General features: G+C 47.4%; 1 protein-coding gene across 5 annotated transcripts in view; it reads left to right on the top strand.

Annotated features, from left to right (window-relative positions):
• LOC118694206 (sphingosine-1-phosphate transporter SPNS2-like) overlaps positions 1-16,985 on the top strand; it is a 136,670-nt gene that overhangs the window by 113,145 nt on the left and 6,540 nt on the right. For 3 of the 5 annotated variants that reach the window (XR_004981381.1, XR_004981382.1, XR_004981380.1), the window contains 2 exons: positions 2,869-3,032; positions 3,593-3,675. Coding sequence is in view for 2 of the 5 variants with exons in the window: in XM_036395197.1 (XP_036251090.1) it covers positions 2,869-3,032; positions 3,593-3,659 (231 nt within the window). In the remaining 3 variants the exon portion in view is untranslated. Of the gene's footprint in view, positions 1-2,868; positions 3,033-3,592; positions 3,676-8,217; positions 8,233-16,985 lie in introns of those variants that run through there. The other 2 variants (XM_036395197.1, XM_036395198.1) reach the window with 2 other exon arrangements.

Raw genomic sequence — 16,985 nt, 5'->3', positions numbered from 1 at the left:
GGCACCTCCCAGCTGGAGGAACAAAGGAAGGAATCCCACACACGACTCTGTGCTGCAGAGCTGGCACCGGCCACACGCAGCCCCCGCAGTTTGTTACTCATCTTAGAGAGAAGACACCAAAAATTATGCTTGATTGGGTCCTGCCAAATCACAGTTGGCCAGCTCAGGATGCTGTCATTGCAAGGAAAACCCAAAATTGGCAGTACAGAGCAGAGCATTTGGCAAACGGTGTGTCATTCTTGGAGCCTAGGTCTGTAATTATGTCCTGTGTCCTCTTGAGAGGAGATGCCAAAGTTCCAGCCTTAGCAGGTGGTTTGGAACAAGCTAACAGAGAGCAGCAAAAATACATATGTGGACCCTGGTAAAATCCTAGAGTTTAGAGATGAAGACACTGGGGAGTGTATTATATGGAACCTGGGTGAGGAAGCCCAGCAGGCTTGGTGGAAAGAATTATACCTTGAAAGGGAGGAAAGGCATTTTTTTCTAAACTGTGCATTTACAGAATGTGTTTGGTTAAAAATGAAAAATACAGCAGATTTAATAATAACATGATTTGTTGCTAGAAAAGGTCAACACAATTTGCTGCATTAGAAGGGAAGGTGTGAGACAAACTGCATTGGGAGATTTATCTTTTGGAGACTTTACACTTTCAAAGCTGTTTTTTAGCCTAGCATGTCATACCATCCATGGAGAAAGCAATCAGAACCACATGCATGGCTTTTCATCCTCTGCTGCTGACTTACCATGTCAATTTGTCAAGTGATTTATTGTCTGGTCCTTTTAGAGAATAATTTTATCCATTCCCCAAAATGAAAAGTGCTTTAGATTTCTGTTTTAGAATATCCTGAGTTCTGGCTATTGCAGTCTGACAGAGACATTGACTCGATGCCAAATTCTGGTTCATAATGAAGAGTAAGGGAAATGTTTGGAATTAAGGTGTGTGGATACAAAAGGGAATTAATGACCAGCTGATGTCCCTGAATGCAGAGCACATTCTGCTGCTTTCCTGTGGTGCATCCTTTTCACATTCAAGTCTTGTTGCTGTTTTTTAATAAATCTCTCTGACTAATGGTCACTTTATTTTCCTTGAGTCTCACATAAGAATTGTTTGCAACACTCTTGTTTTTCTTCGTGTGTTTTACACTGTGAATAAAGTTCTTTTTGAGAGGACTAGAACCCTTCTACATCCCAAGCACTGAAATGTTCTCCTCATCCTTTCTAGGGCAGGGAATGAAACAGAGAAATGAGGCTAAAACCCTTCAATTCTTTCTGTAGTTACACTCTTCCAGTGTTGATTCACTCCCCTTATTTGAGGGGGCTCCATCCTGGAGGGCAGGATGTGCATGTGCAGTAGTGTCCCCTCCAGCACTGGGCTGGCAGCTCCTCCTTTCCATCCCTCCCCAGGAGCCAGGCTGGGCTGTGAGAGGGGCCTAAACACACTGAGACCCCCAGTGCCCAAAATCTCCCTGCTCAAACACAGCCAGTGACCTGTTCTTTGGAGTCCCCATGAGCATCATGCTCCTGGCACCTTCTGTTGGTCAGGCACCTCCTCACACACATTTACCTTCCATGTCACTGCAGAGTGTGAGCTGGTGATTGCTCCTGCATGTGACAGTTCTTCTTTTCTCTGTCAAGATTTAAGCCTTGAATGTCAGAACTTGCTTGTAGGTTGTGTTTGACTCCAACTTTTCCATTACCAGTGATGTGGCAGTTTTGAAGTTGCTGCACAAGCTTTGACTATTTCTGGAGCTGATTTGTGTGTGTGCACAGTAGCAGGATTTTTTTGTTCCAAATTCCCTGCAGTCTTTTGGTATAAATTAGTGTTTCTCCCCCAACAAAAGGTCATGTATAAAAACAGAGCTGGACATTTAAATACCCAATGCCTTGAGACCCACCCCAACTGTTGCTACCTCTCTCTTGGATTTATGGAGAGTAAAATTGTTTGCTGGGCAGTAAATATTAAAATGTGGAAGTTTAAACTACAGACATGCATTACATTTTACTGAGTTCTAGCAAAAGCTTTTCATAACAAACTAAATAGTGCTGTTGTATGTCTCTGCTCCTTTGTGCAGGTGTAAATAATTTGTGTTTACTTTCATGTAATGATGCTTTTTGGTTGTCAGAAGGTGCAGATTGACTTGATCCGTAAATTTGGTGGTGTGCAGTGCCAGCACAGCCCCATATCTGAGCCTGGGACAGAGCCATGTCTTGTACACAATTACACTTCAAGCTTGGGGGGTTGGAAGATGGAATGAGCCCCATATACCTCAGACATGGGCATAAAGCCCCCAGGTTCCAATTATTTTTCTCCAGATCAGATGGGATCTGGTTTGGTGTTTGTTTTTTTTTTTTGTTGTTCTTTGGAAAACATTTTCCCCCCTTCCCACTCATTACACAGAAATGGAATTTAATACCTTCCTTTGCTGAAAGGTAGATCAGGTGTGGGAGTGAGCAGGACTTGATAGGAACTGCAGAAGATTGGTCACTGCCTCAGCCCCTGAGCAGCACCAGCATGGCCCTGCTGGCTCCCCAGGGTGTTTGGGCAGGGCAGCAAGGTCAGACACCCACAGATGCTGTCACTGGCACTGCCTGGGAGAGCATGGAAAGGGCTGTGGCGATAATATTAGATCAGGCCAGAAGAGTGACAGCAAGAGGAGAGCCCCTGCCAAGCCTCAGAGCAGAAACTGCCCAGGCTCCAGTGTGGAAGGCTGAAGGGTGTGAGGGACAGTCAGCTTGTACTGAACACACTGTTCCATTTTAAAGCTCACACATGTTTGGTGGGTGGTTGTTTCAGGAGTTGTGTTCCCTTCACTCCCATGGTGTCTCTTTTTCATCTGAGTGATTCATTTTTCTGCTCCTCTCTCGTAGATCTCCGACCTGATACGACAAAGCACAAAGGAGTCTCCAGTGTGGGAGTTCCTCAGCCTGGGTTATGCTCTCATGCTCTGCCCGTTCGTGGTTGTCCTGGGAGGGATGTTCTTCCTGGCCACAGCCCTCTTCTTCCTCAGTGACCGAGCCAAAGCTGAGCAACAGTGAGTAGCCTGGCCATTGCCAACGGGGAGGCACCACAGCCTGTTTGCTCTCTTGAACCTTATGCTTGTCCTCTTGCCCTGGCTTTGGCCCTTCCAAGTAAAGGATGTTGGGTTGTGTGTTCAGAACCTGGGCTCAGCAGAGTGCATGAGGCTGCACGAAGCACAGGGGCTTGGGTCATGCTGGCTGGGCATCCTTTACACGCTTCTGCTCTGGTGGATCTCAGTTGTTGGCCACGTGGCTCAGAGGGGAGCACAGGCCCCTCACACCCTTGCCTGAGCATGTCACAGCCCAGGCTGTCCATGGTGAGGGGCTGCTGGGTGCTGGAACTGGTGGAGTGTGAGGTGAGGAGCAGGAGGTGCTCCCCAGAGCTTGGTGGTCAAGGCTGCACCCACCCGCCTCCATCCCCAGAGCCCCACTCACCACCTCTGCCAGCCAAGAACATGAGGCAAGGAAGCAGCAAGCTGTGTGTGGGGACATGTGCACTCAAGGGTTGCTATGATAAAGAGTCTTTCCCAGTCCCTTCTTGCAGCTTCATGAAAGAAAAGCTACTGTTTTTCAGTAAAGAAACCGATTCGGATCATCTCACGGTTGGCAACTACAGTAATTCAGAAGACGCTTCCACATGACATACAAACTTCTGGGGTTAGTCTCTTTCTCATCATTGTTGAAAAATAAGAGTTACTATGTGTAATGTCATGCTGAATATGTGGGTAGGTGACTAGTCTGGTGTTGGCTGTGAGTTGCCTTTGCTTTTCCCTCGCTGGAGAATGGGAGCCTTGATTTACCTTAAGGAGGAGGGCCTTGGAATATCAATCCAGGTGTAGTAGAGGTGGAAGGAAAATTACGTGTTTGGAGTTGACATAAGTGTGTGAACAGTTTGGGTGATACTTTCTGGCTCACACTGTCTTATCAGATGGATGAAAGAGATTTGGAAGCAGTGCCACAGATGGTGCTGTGGCCCTGTAAGTGCAGTTCCACCCTCCTTTTACTAGCATACAGAAATACCAAAGAAAGGAGAAGTTCCTCTATTTTATTTTTTTAAACATTGTGGAAAAACAAGACCTCATGTCATAATGATGGGAAGTCCTACAGAGTTGAACTTCAGTGTGGCTTTGGGGACATCACATCCTGGTTTTGCCAGGATGTGTGTGCCTGGTTCGTTATCTGCGTACAAGAGTCTTAAATGGCAGGAAGGGAAGTTGGAAATTAGGTGCTAGGAAGGACTTTCTAAGAGAAAACAAGGTAAATCCTACAGCAGATTATTTGGGTAAGCCATGAAAGCTGTCCCTTGTTTCCCTCCCTGGCATGGCATGAGGCAGGAAGGTGGGATCTGCTCTCCAGCTTATGGATCTGCTCTCCAGCCCTGTTTTGTGCTTGTGCAGATAAGCTGTCCATGCCAGCCCAGGCAGTGACCACCTGGTGACATGGCAAGGTGAACAGAAGTTTCTGGGTGCTCAGGGTGGGTTTTTTTTGCTGCAAGGATCCAAAAGTCCTTGGTGTCAGTGCAGCAGATGAAACCCCCTCTGCAGCATTTTCCTTTGCTTAAGGTGCTCACCTGATAATAGGAAAGCTTCTGGGCTTGTCTTTCCTGTGTTCAGAGAGGAGAATGCTCATTCCACTTCTAGCTGTGTGATTTGTGTCCCTTTGCATCACACGTGCTGCCAGTGTGTCATGAGAGCACCTCAGGTGGTGAAGGAGGGGCTCAGGATTCAGACAGTGAGGAGTCTCAGGTCACTCCCATTTTTTAGCATGTCAAGCCCACCTGGACCTTTATGCTGAGCAGGGCACTGTGGTATCCAGCTGTTCTCAGCTCCAGTGCAGATCTCAAGGAGGAGGGTTTGGTTCACTCAGGAGACACCACAGGTCTCAGGCTGGTCACCAGCTGGGTGGCTCTGCTTGGCTGCCAGCACTGCTGTGCCTTACACAGTTGTTCTGCCAAAGCCCCAGCTTGCACAGCAGTGTTAATGTGGGAGGGAGATCACATCCACACCTCTAATTGCTCCTACACAGAAGGGATTATTCCTCTGCTGCTGTCTGCCCTTAGCAGCTTTGGTTGTACTCTGTCCACATCCAGAGCAACCAACCTCACAAACAGCCACTGCTCCATTCTTAGAAGAAAAACATTCAGGTTTCAAATCTGGTTTTGTTTTCAAATCAGCATCATTCCCTTTCCTGACTCACACTTTGTTTATGAATTTTTTTATTAGCCAGTCACAGATATTTTGTGTTGCAAACTGGGGAGAACAAGTGTCATAAATAATGGTTAACAAAATAATTTCTCTCAAGTGACTCCTAGGAAGGGTACTCTTTCTGGGGTGTGCTCACTCCTATGTTAAAAATACACTGTGGCATCCTGCAGTGAGATTCCTGGAGTGCAGCTTCCCTCAAGCTACTGAGAAGTGAGAGTGGAGTAAGAGAGAAGTAAGGCTGGAGACTGTGGAGGGACCCTTGTGCAGCAGGGTCTGTGCTGTCAACCAGGTCCCATCTGCCCCCTCCAGCAGCTTCAGTGGCTCCTCAGAATTTATGGGGCAGGATTTATTTGTTAGCATCTCCATGCTTGCCTGTGAGAGGAAAGGTAACAGCATTTTGCTATTAGTGGATAAAAACCCCAGATGCACCGTCCAGCTCCCACCTGTCAGTCCATCTGCCCTTGGCATCACACACCTTTGGCAGGGGCTGCTTTCTGCCCAGCCAGTCCTCCCCTCCATCCTACCTATTACTTGCTGGGTACAGAGGAATTTCTATTTCAGGCTGCCTTGTTTTCCCTGTGCAGCCAGTCCTGCTGCTCAGACCACAGGAGCTGGGAGCTGGCTTTGCCAAAAGAAATCAATTAACCTGCGGGAGCGGCGTCGCACGCCAGGGATTAATGCCATCCATCACTGCCAGGGCCAGGGCACAGGGCACTGGCACCACCTCTCTGGTGACCCAGCACGGAAGCAGAGGAGTGGAACACTGCTCCCACAGCCCATGGAAGCTGAGCTGTCCCTGCTTTAGCTGCCACACTCCTGTGAAATGTCATTCGGGGATTTATTGCTGGGATTTCTGAGTTTGTTTGTTTCTTTGTGTAACCGTCTCTGGGCATTTGTTTAGAAATAATTTCTTCTTCCAGGCAGGGCAGATACCAGGATAGCAACTCTTTCCTGTAAAGCTTCCTCCAGTTTCCACCATGCTTCCTTTCAAAAAAAAAGAATTTCCAGGCTTTCACACTACTTTTATCATTGCCACAATTCCTGGCATATTTTGTATTTTTTTAGCACAGGAATTCCAGTCAACAAGGCTGCTCACAAAACACAAATGAAAAAAATCTTTCCATAGAAATTCTTTTTTTAAAACAAAATTCTTTTATTACCATTTTCATGCTGCTTCAGAAGTCTGACATCCTAGAGAGGCTTTTAGAAAATGTAGTACTAGCAGAGAACAGGATAGCACGTCACTCTGTGCTAATAATCCAGTCATTTTAGGGACTAGTTCTATAACACAAACTTAATCCCACCATTCCAAAGTGATAAGAAAGAATAAACAGTTAAGAATGGGTTCTGTAAGAGGTCTTAGGCACTAGCAATGATAAATACTTCAATTTTTTTTTAAACCACTCAAGTACAATCCTTCTGTGATATCACTTGACTGTGTTGTTGTTTCTTTCCTGCTCTGCACTCTGCAGAGGAGACTTAAAGCAGTTGTGTTTAATTTCCAAACATCAGCACTCTGACCTGTAATTCTCTTACCTGCCTGAGGGACATTGGTGAGACCCAAGCTAGATTTTAGACTCTCCTGCCATGGCAGAGCCCTGTGGAGTGGATCAGAAATCTGATAATTGCACTTTTATCCTCAAGCTCCATCCCAGGTACCTGTGCAGCCCTGCTAAGGAGCCATTTCCAAGGCTGGGAGCAGTCCAGGTTCTTCTCCCCATGGAAGTAAAAGCCCAGCAGTGCTGAGAGTTGTGTCTGTGGTTTGTGTGCATCCCTTCCTCACTCACAGTGTGGAGCACACAAACAAAGCTTCACCCTGCAGGGCTGCAGAAGAAAAGCCCACGTTGGGTATTTGATAGAAACTCCATCAATAATTAGGAAAAATGTGCTATTTTTTAATTAGAAAAAGAGATTCAAAAAAGTCCCTTTCCCGAGCTGTGACAGCTTTTGGGTACCAGGGATATAAATCACCATAATTAGTGTGTAGCAGGGTCCTCTCCTGGGCAGTGAGTGCAGTGATCCTGCAGCCCTGTCCCCAGCCATGGCCACTCCCAGCTGCTGCTGAGGGAAAACCAAATTCATCTGGATTCAAGGAGAATTCTTGGCATACAGGGACTTTGCCATGCAGGAGGAGATTTTAAATCCTCACTGAAAAATCACCCTGTGCAGGTGTGGGATACTCTGCTCCTCAAAGGATTTTGTTCTTTTAACTTCTTCTTTGTTTGGTTCATTTTTTTAAACTTAATCCCTGGTTTTACACCTGGAAACATTAGATTTTCTGTTTTTTTCCAGAGGTATGAAAAGATGCTTAGGATGGGTGTCCAAGTTTTATAGCTGGCTCAGTCCCTCTGTGCATGATAGAGGCTGATGTTTGTGCCAAGGACACAGCAATGCAGATCAGGCAGCAGGATGCAACTGCAGAGGGGATCCCTGGTGCAGCCAGAGCAGGAATAAACAGCTGCACTGATGCAGATATTGAGAACAAAAGAATTCAAGTCTTTAACCAGTGACCACTCAGCACCTGAGAGCCTGCAAGCCTGAATCCTTCACCCCTTTGTTTGCATAATAAGAATTAGGTTCTTTAAACAACTCAAGGTATTTATTTTCTTCTAAAATGAAAATTAAACATTTAATAAGAAAAAAAAAATACTTTTAACACCTGTGATCTGATGTGGAAGCTCTTGGTGAGTAGAAGTGCTGGTGGACATTTAATTTTAAAAGTGGTATGTACAAACACTAGAAAAAAAATCCTCTACAGAGGAGATAGCAAAATCCACAAAAAGAACCATCCCTAGTCCAGACACTTGTGCTGTCTTAAACATGGCACATCTTCAAATTGCATTACAGGAAAAATGAGAATAATCCATTTTCAGGCTCTTTCTCCTGCCTCCTATCAGGCTTATTTTTAGCCTTTTGCAGAACTGGATACAAAATTATCTCCCAGTTCTCCTATTGCAGCAATTTGAAAGTGTCTGACCTTATTTTTGCTTTGCAGATTCTATTATGTGGGACAGGGGAAGGACTCACAGAGCTGTCAAACCTCCCTTTCTCTCATTTTTCTGTGGCAGCAGCTGGAGGCAGAAAGGACCCACCAGGTGACCTGATGTTGTTGCCATTAACCATTTCCCAGGTATTGAGGTGGCAGCTGACTGGTGCTGAGTGTGCCCCATTCTGGTAGTTTGCATTGCCAGAAAGAACATTCCTTCTCTGAAATTGCTGGAGCTGTATCACAGAGGGTTTTATGGGATGCTGGACACTTATTTTAGAGAGATATGTCAGTGCTGCATTGGGGCAGGGTTTGGATTTGAGGATTTCAGGAGCTGCAAGTGGATTTTAACAACTCCCAAAAAGGGATTTTTGAGAACAGTTTGCTCACTGTTGACACTCAGCTGCTTCTGGGGAGGAATATCATTGCTTCATTTGTTTTGACTTTACAAAAGAACAGTAATTAAACATTTCTACAGTGGTAGAAACTCACAATGTTTTTTTAGCCCAAATAAGACATTGTTGGCCTTTGAACCCACATGAATTAACAGCAAAAAGCCTGGATTAAATGCAGAGGGTCTGTGGTGATGGGAGGAGAGAGGCAAGGAGTGAGTTTTGAGTATCTGACAGTGGCATGATAAAAACTCACAGACTGCAGATGAACAAGATTAGACTATTAGATGGTTTATATGGAATCTGTGGTAAGAATACAAAGGGAAGAGGTGGTGAAAATGTAAGTGGTTCTACTATTGGCTGGAAAAGCTCTTGTAGAGCTGTTGGTTTCTCACCTGCTTACTGGCCATGTTTGTAACTCCAGAAGCAGCTAGCAAAACCAAGAATGTAACAGCTTGGGACTTGAATTTTAAATGCTGCTGCAGCTGGGAACTGCTGGTGCTATGCAGGTGGAAAATATTCTCATGTAGAGCAATTGCTGATTTGTTGTGCCACTTCAGCCACCCTGTGGATTTCCTGCAGGTCATGCAGGGGGTGGCAAAGGTCAGTGTGGGTTCTCACAGGCAGTTTGAGCTCAGCTGTGGTCCTGGCAGGGTGCTTGAAATGCTCTGTCAGAGTTCAGTGTTGGCAGCAGGAGCTTTGCTTTAGCCCAGGCAGAAGGATGGGGGAGGCTGCTGCTGGCACAGCTCTGGGAACCCCTGATCTGTGGAAGGGGCTGTGGGCAGAGCTCTGGGTTCTCCAAACCACCCATTCCCCACCAGACTGACCTTCCCAGGTCCATCCCCTGGGCCAGAGAAAGGAAAACAACATTCCTGCACTATTCCCAGCTACTCAGTGCTCTCCCACAGCAAGAATGGAACTTCTCCATGTGCCTTATGCTGTAGAGAAGCCAAAGCTCACTTTTCCAAGAGCTCCAGATCAAGAACTACGTGGGAGTTCTCCTGCTGTCTTGGCTACTGACTCTCTGCTGTGAGCCCCAGGAAGGCAGAGGTTGTCCCTAGAATGTTCATCAGCTGTAAATCAGGATTGAAGGCACCTTCCCACAGGGTGCAAGGGGCACTGAAATCATATGCTACCAATGGACCAGCATGTCAATTGGCACTGGCATGGCAAAGGAGAATTCTTGGCATACAGGGACTTTGCCATGTAGGAGGAGGTTTTAAATTCTCACTGAGACAGATCCTTTGCTAAGGCTGCCCTGGCACAGAGACAAAATCTGATCAGATCCCACGCAGGTGACTGGAGCACGGAGCAGAAAGCAGCAGCCTTCCAAGCAAGAAACAATCTCTGACACAAGGAAATGGAAGAAATCATGAAAAATTCAGCCATGCTGTTTCCTGATGTCAGAGCATTTTGCAGAGGTATTGGCTTTTATGAGCAGCAACGACCTCTGCTTGTGCAGCAGTCTGCAAGGCAGATCCTGTGCCTGTGGGTGTGTTAGAGCAACTTACTTGTGGCTGGGTCCTCGACCTGGGTCAGGCTTTAACCCCTCACAGCCACCCCAGAGCATTGGGAGAATTGGAAGGGTAAGAGCTGGAAAACCTGTGGGTTGAGTACAGTTTAATAGGGAAAGCAAAAGCTGCACCCCAAACAAAGCAAAACAAACCAAGGAATTCACTCCCCACTTCCCATGGCAGGTGGGTGTTGAGCCATCCCCCAGGAGAGCAGGGTCCCTTTAGACACAAATTACATGAAGGACAAACACCTTCACTCCAAACATGCTCCCTTCCTCCTTCCTCCCCCACTTTATATACTGAGCACAGTGTCATAGGGTGTGGAATATCAGTTTGGGTCTCCTGTCCTGGCTCTGTGTCCTCCCATGGGCACCCAGTTCCTCACCAGCATGGCAGGACAAGGAGCAGAAAAGGCCTTGGCTCCATGCAAGCCCTGTTCAGGAATAACAAAAACATCTCTATATTATCACCCATGTTCAGCACAAATCCAAAACACAGCCCCACTCCAGACACTGGGAGGAAAATTCAATTAAATCTACTCCAGCCAAACCCAGCACAGGCTGAGTGACATCTTTTAGAGAAACAGGGACAAGCAGTTGCAGTATTATCTCCAGTGATGCAGTAAGGTGTGTCTTAAGTGCTCTGGCTTGGTCACTCCCAAAGTTTCTGCCAGACCACTGCAAGCCAGGGGATTGCCAGGACTGTAACAGTGGAGTGGAATGGATGGATGTTTCCTTGAGGCCTCCAGGCCAGGTTGGACAGGGCTTGGAGCCTCCTGATCTACTGGCATGTGTCCCTGCCCATGGCAAGGGTTGGAATGAGGTGCTCTTCAAGGTCCCTTCCAACCCAGCCCCTTCCATGGTTCTGTTATTTCCCACACCTGGTAGCTCAGAGGCTGGTGAAAAGAGCTGTAGCATGAGGCAGTTCTTTTGGAGGACAAGAAGTATGTTTTTAATCAAGTGCCATCAGGATGTTCTACAGGATTTTCTATTTTAAGATTTAATTTGTTCTTATCTGCTTTTTATGTCATGTTTTCTCCCCCTTGCCATCCAATCATTCAATCAAAAGTGAGGCACTTCACTGCCTCTTTTCTCCATTATTTCAGAGGACATAATTGTATGTTGTTACAGACATCTTCTGTGGCACTAAAACCCTCCACCTCAGTACTGAGCCCATCAATATCTGGCAGAATCATCCTTACAGAGACAGACTCAGGCACAAAGTTTCAAGACCCACATCTTCACAGACTTCAGGGGTCTGTGGCAGAGAACCCCCAAAGATTGGTGAGCTCTGGAGCTCGTTTCCATCCTGGTCCTTGGGACCCTGATTGATGCTGTAAACTGCTCATCTTCACATCTGTTCTGCTGCCTGGGAAAATAGCAGGAAAGGTTATTGATTTTTCCTTTATGCCAGTTTTCTCCTCAGTAAAGATGTGTGAAAGAGGAAAAAGGGAAGCTGACCCATGTTTCTGCCTCTGGAGACAAATCTGCACCTGGATTAAATGAACAGATGGAAAATACTGACAGTCTGTGCAGCTTTAAGGGGCTGAACCAAATAGAGGGGGAAACATATTTGCTGTACATGATTATCATATTTTGTTTACTAAACCCACTGACATGCAGGAAGAAAAGGGGATTTGAGCCAATTCATTTCTTCAGTGCAGCTGGAGGAGCCCCTGTCCCCAGCAGAGAGCTGTGACCCTGCAGTGACAGGGCAGTGACAGAGGGCAGTGACAGAGGGCAGTGACAGGGCAGCCCCTGTCCCCAGTGACAGAGCAGAGCAGAGGCAAGGGCAGCTGTGCAGGAGGGCTGGGCACAGCCAGCTCCTGTGTGAGCCTGGGGTGGAGAGCACAGAGCCCCTGCTTGGGAATGAGAGCACAGACAAGCAGCAGCCACAGTGAGCACTGCTCCTGCTCCAAAGCAAACTCCTGCTGTGCCAGACTGTTGGCTGAATTTTGTTAGAGTTCTCCTAGCATCCTTTTCCTCCAGCAAACTGACCTCAGCTCCATCAACAGCCCGTTCCTGCAGGCTGGATAACCTGTCAGATGCATCAGGAAGCTCAGTGCTTGGACTGTTTTTAACTGTGCCATCCTGTCCTTGTGCCACTCACTGGGAGCTCTAGGCTGATGGATCACTGTTGCTCTCCTTCCCTTTCAGTCACTGTTTCCAGCTGCAGCCTGCTTGGAGTCTGAAGTTCTGCAGGAATTCATGTTGTCAATCACATCTTGTCCCAGAATTCCTGACTTCACCATCAGAACAGCTTGAGGTCAGTCAGAGCAGGAGCTGCTCTCTGGGAGCAATCCTTGATTCTGCTGTTCTTGCTGAAGGCAACAGGTCAGAGTGAGGGTTAATGTTCTGCAGCTTTTTTGGGGAGGATTGGAGGCTGTGGCAGCTTGTTCAGCATCCCAGGAGAGCTGCTGTGGAGCAGGGAACCAAAGCCATCTCCTTCCAGCTGCAGGTGAAAATGGGAACTGTGCTTAGCTGCTGCAGGGCAGGGCTGGCTAACCCAGCTACCTGCTGCACTGTTACCAAAACTCTGTAATGAAGGGCAGAGGAGGTACACACTGGAACTGGAGTGTCCACCCTGCTGGGTTTGCTCCTCCTGAAGTGTTTGGTGCAAAGGTGGTGCAGGACTGACACCAGTGTTTGCACTCAGGGTGTGGCAGAGTCCAGCTGAGAGATCTCTGGTTTGTTTTGGCTTCTGCAGTGAGCAAAATAGTGAAAGAACAGCTGTGGCTTTGCTTTGTTCCAGGGGCTGCTCCAGCTCTCCTACTCCATAACTGTTCCAGCAGTTATCTGCAGGAATTAGTGATAACAGCAGCAGCAGTGCAAGTCCCTTCTGTGTTCATGGATCAGGTGATGAAATTCACTCTTAGAGCAGATGTGGAGCTACAAGTGACCATCCTTAGCCTCTGTTTTCCTTCTCCAGTCTCAGGCAGCAACATCAGCTCTGAATGCTGCTGGTTCAGTAGCTGGAATTTCAGCCTGCTGCATCTGGCTGGGCTGCTCATCATCCCTGAGGCACAGCTGGAGGGTGATGTTGCTCTGATGCAAAGCTCTTTAACTGGCTGTATTTGAAAATAGATTTGTTTTTCATAGATTAAGGCCATAAATTCTCCTTACCTTTCAAGGATGTCTGGCCATGAAGTTTTCATCACCTAAAATTTCAGGTTTCAGTGTGTTTACAAGGCCTTCTGGAGATGTTTTTGACCTCCCAGCATCTGAGGAAGTTCAGACAGGAGGAATCTACTAGGGGGCTGCCATTAGTGACTGGTCCCCCTGTGTCCCTTCCCAAAGCACTGCTTCAAACAGGCACTTGATGGCACATTGCAGTAGAAACACACAATTCTCTCCACTGAAATTAAGGACAAGGATCCTTAATCACTGGCAGGAATTGCTGCTAAGTCCAGTGGTCCAGCTGCCCCTGTAGCCCCTGTACTTCTGTCTGCTGAATGAGGTCCAGCTCAACAACTCAATACTAAAAAACTCCTGCTCAATAACTCAAAAACTGATTTATTTTCAGTCTAGAAGGACCCTACTGGAGCATTTTATTGTTGGTTGTAAAAATTCAGTGATGTTAAGTACAGCAGGCTGTAAAACCCAGGACAACATTTCCTAATGTGCTTCTCAGTTACAAAAGCCAGAGTCTGGCTTGTGTAGATAGCAAGAAAACTGGGCTTTGGGAAAGCTGCAGGATACTGAAACACAGGTGGTGTTTAACTTAGGCATGAAACTTGACATGAACCAGGCTGGCAGCATTCCCAAAAGCCTCTCTTGGAGCCTTGGGCACAGCACACTGAGGTGTGTCCTCCTTCCTGGCACCCTGCTCCTGGCTGGAGCTCAGGGACAGGGGTGACACATCCCTGGAGCTCAGCAGGAGCACACACATCCACAGTGCTCCTCACAGCTGCAGCAGACAGGTGAGCAGGGCCATCTGGCTCTCCCCTTGCTGCCCAGGGTGGAGCAGAAGGTTCTTGCTCTGGATGTAGGCAGCAGGAATCCTTTCAAAGCCCTGGGAGTGCCCAGCAGGGCTGGCTGCACTGCAACCTGTAATCTCCATTAGCTGCTGGCCTGGGGACCAGCAAGGCTGGAAGGCACAGAGCATCTGGAGAAGAATCCTGCCCAGTTCCTGAAATAGAGCATGGCTGACCTGTAAAAGATCCTGGCCAGTCATCTGTTATCTTAAATTGGCTGTCTTGTCCTCTTGCAGGTCTCTAAGCGGCCGAGGTGCAGTGAAATTAGATCCATTTTACATAGCATAAATATTTAACAGCTCTAGAGCATGTAGTTTAATATTAAACAGACAGTCTTATAAATACTTCAGAATTATAGATGCTGTCACAGTACATGGAAATGACTTGATAGGATCGAGGAGAAATATTTAGGTTTGACAGGAGAGGAAGTGATGGAGTTAGAGAGAATCAGCCACATTTTTAACTGCTAGAGGAGTTCCTAAAAAAAAAACCCCAAAAAGTTGTACAGCTTCTGTTCTTGAAAGGCAGTCTGGGTGAGTTTCCTCCTCCTCCAGAAATAACAGACTGGTTCCCACCCTGCTCTCTTCAAGGAATGAAAACATTCACAATCTTAAAAAAACACTGCAGAGCAAACAGAACAATTTGGGAGCCAATGCTCAGTGATCCATTCAGTGTGGGATTATCATTATTAGAAAGGCAAGTGGTACTTAATGAGGGATTTAGATGCTCTTGAGCTTGTTATTTTAAGCCCATGTACTACATTTTGCCACCTAAGAGAGTTTAAAATGTATTATTTGTAGATTTGCTTTAAGAAAAGTAAACAAAATCCCACCTGATCCATACTGAGCCCCACTGCCACTGGTTGTGGCAGTGACCACTGTCTGCAGCTCGGGGCTTCAGAGGGACTGAGGAGGCACTGTCCCAAATTTAGGAACTGTTTCAGTGCTCTGTCCTGTCCACCAGCTTCCTGTGTGATCCCTGAAAGTCATTTCTCTCCCCAGCAGGTTCACAAGTCACGTGCAGTCTAATTTCCCATCAAATCTTCAAAAAACATTTCAGGATTTGCCCCTCCAGGCCTCTGTTCCCATCTGTGAAACAGAGATAAAGCAGAACTTGAGAGAAATGTGTTAAAATTAAAGGGTGGTACATTTTATCCCATAGGAGGCTGGACTGTTATTCAAGCAGCAAAGTTGTGTCTATTTCCAGTTGTGTCAGCAGTGCAGGTCCATGATAAAGTCATGGCAAAACTGACTTTATTTTCATAGATTCTGTGTCCTCTAAGAATGTGAAATGATGTGCTAAGGGACAGGACTTTCAAACATTATGGCTCACTCAAACCTCTGGAGTTTCAGTGTTCTCTGATAGTTTTGTGACATTCCATAGCTTGCTTCCTACTATTGAAGTTGGCTGTAGCACTCCCAGGTAGTTTTCTCTGGTGTATTCTGCACAATACCAGTGTTCAATACAATGTGATTTCCAGTGCACTGGGGTTACCAAGAATGGGACTTGCACGAAGAAACTTGGGTCAGCTCTTCCATTAGAAATATTTCAGTCTATAGCCTGGAAAGGCAGAAAAAGCACAGAGGCTTCTGTGCACCTTGGAGAGCTGTGGGGTTGGTGTGAACTTAAGAGCTGTGGGCAGAACTGGACCAGTTCCTGATGCAGAGGTTTCTTGGAAGGTGTCCCCTGAGTACTGCCTAATTTTTATCCTGGAACATTTGAACCCATTTCAGCGACAAACAGCGTTCTGGGTCAGGGACACAGTGTGGTGAAGACCCACAACTAAGTTTTAATGTGTCCAAAGGAGTGTGGTGTTTCCTGAGAATTTGTCACCTGGCAGGGCCTCGGGCAGTGGCAGCTCTGCGATGCTCCCTGTGCACTGTCTGAAGGTTTCACTATTGCAGGGAGAAGCTGCCTGTGACAGCAGATTTACAAACCACTGCTGGGGTGGTGGGGTTCATCGAGGGTCCCTGGGGAGTCCCAGGGTCCCCCTAAGCTGAATGTTCACTGGCAGGCAAGGAGACTCCACACGGCTTCTGAGGGTGCTAATTAGATGAGGGTGGTAATTATTGGGGATCCCCCCCCCCAGGAGCAGCATGGTTTCTGAGGGAGAAGGGGGGAAGGGGAAAGAAGAAGAGCCCAGGGGGGAAAGGGCCAAGAGAGGCAAAGGCCCAAGAGAGAGCAAAGAGTCAAGAGAGGATCTGGTCTCCCTCACACAGTTTAACAGGGAGATTCAAAGGGGGCGCAATCAGACTTGGGTCAGGGAGATTACAGATCCATGATACTTCAGGGGAGGGTGACAGGCTTGGAGTAAACCGTACATTTTCGAGGGGTGAGACAGCAAACTATTTAACTAAAATGTAACACCACACTGGAGCAATTTGGTTCTTGCTTTGAGGACGGAGCCTCCCTTGGAATGGAAAATGTAACCCCCTTCCCTCTGAATTATTATAATATTGAAATTAAGGAGCTTTCAGGCCAATATATGGGAAACAACAGTCCTTGTACTGGAATATGTGTGCATAACAAACAAACAAACCAACAGCAGCAGCAGCAGCAGCGCAGGCCCGGCCCGGCCTTGTCCCGCTGCACAGAGCAGGGACCTTCCCCTGGGTGCAGTTCCGGGCACGGCCGCCAGGGGCGCTGCTGGCTCCGGGCAGGGCGGGGCAGGGACTCCCCCCCGCCGGCAGGGGGCGCTGTGGGGCGGGCCCGGCCTCATCTCCCTCACGTTAACAATGGCGGCTGAGCCGAGATGGGCAGGGAGGGAGGAGAGGCTTCTTTATGAACCCTCAGGGCAGCCGAGCCCGGTACCCCCTCAGAACAGCAAAGGAGATGTAGCAGGAACCTCAGAACCTGGAAAGGCAGGGAGGAGCAGTATCCTGGGCTGGTAGATGAGAC

The sequence above is a fragment of the Molothrus ater genome, chromosome 21 (genome assembly GCF_012460135.2).
Source record: "Molothrus ater isolate BHLD 08-10-18 breed brown headed cowbird chromosome 21, BPBGC_Mater_1.1, whole genome shotgun sequence".
NCBI lineage: Eukaryota > Metazoa > Chordata > Aves > Passeriformes > Icteridae > Molothrus > Molothrus ater.
This window is presented reverse-complemented; position numbering and strand designations above follow the sequence as displayed.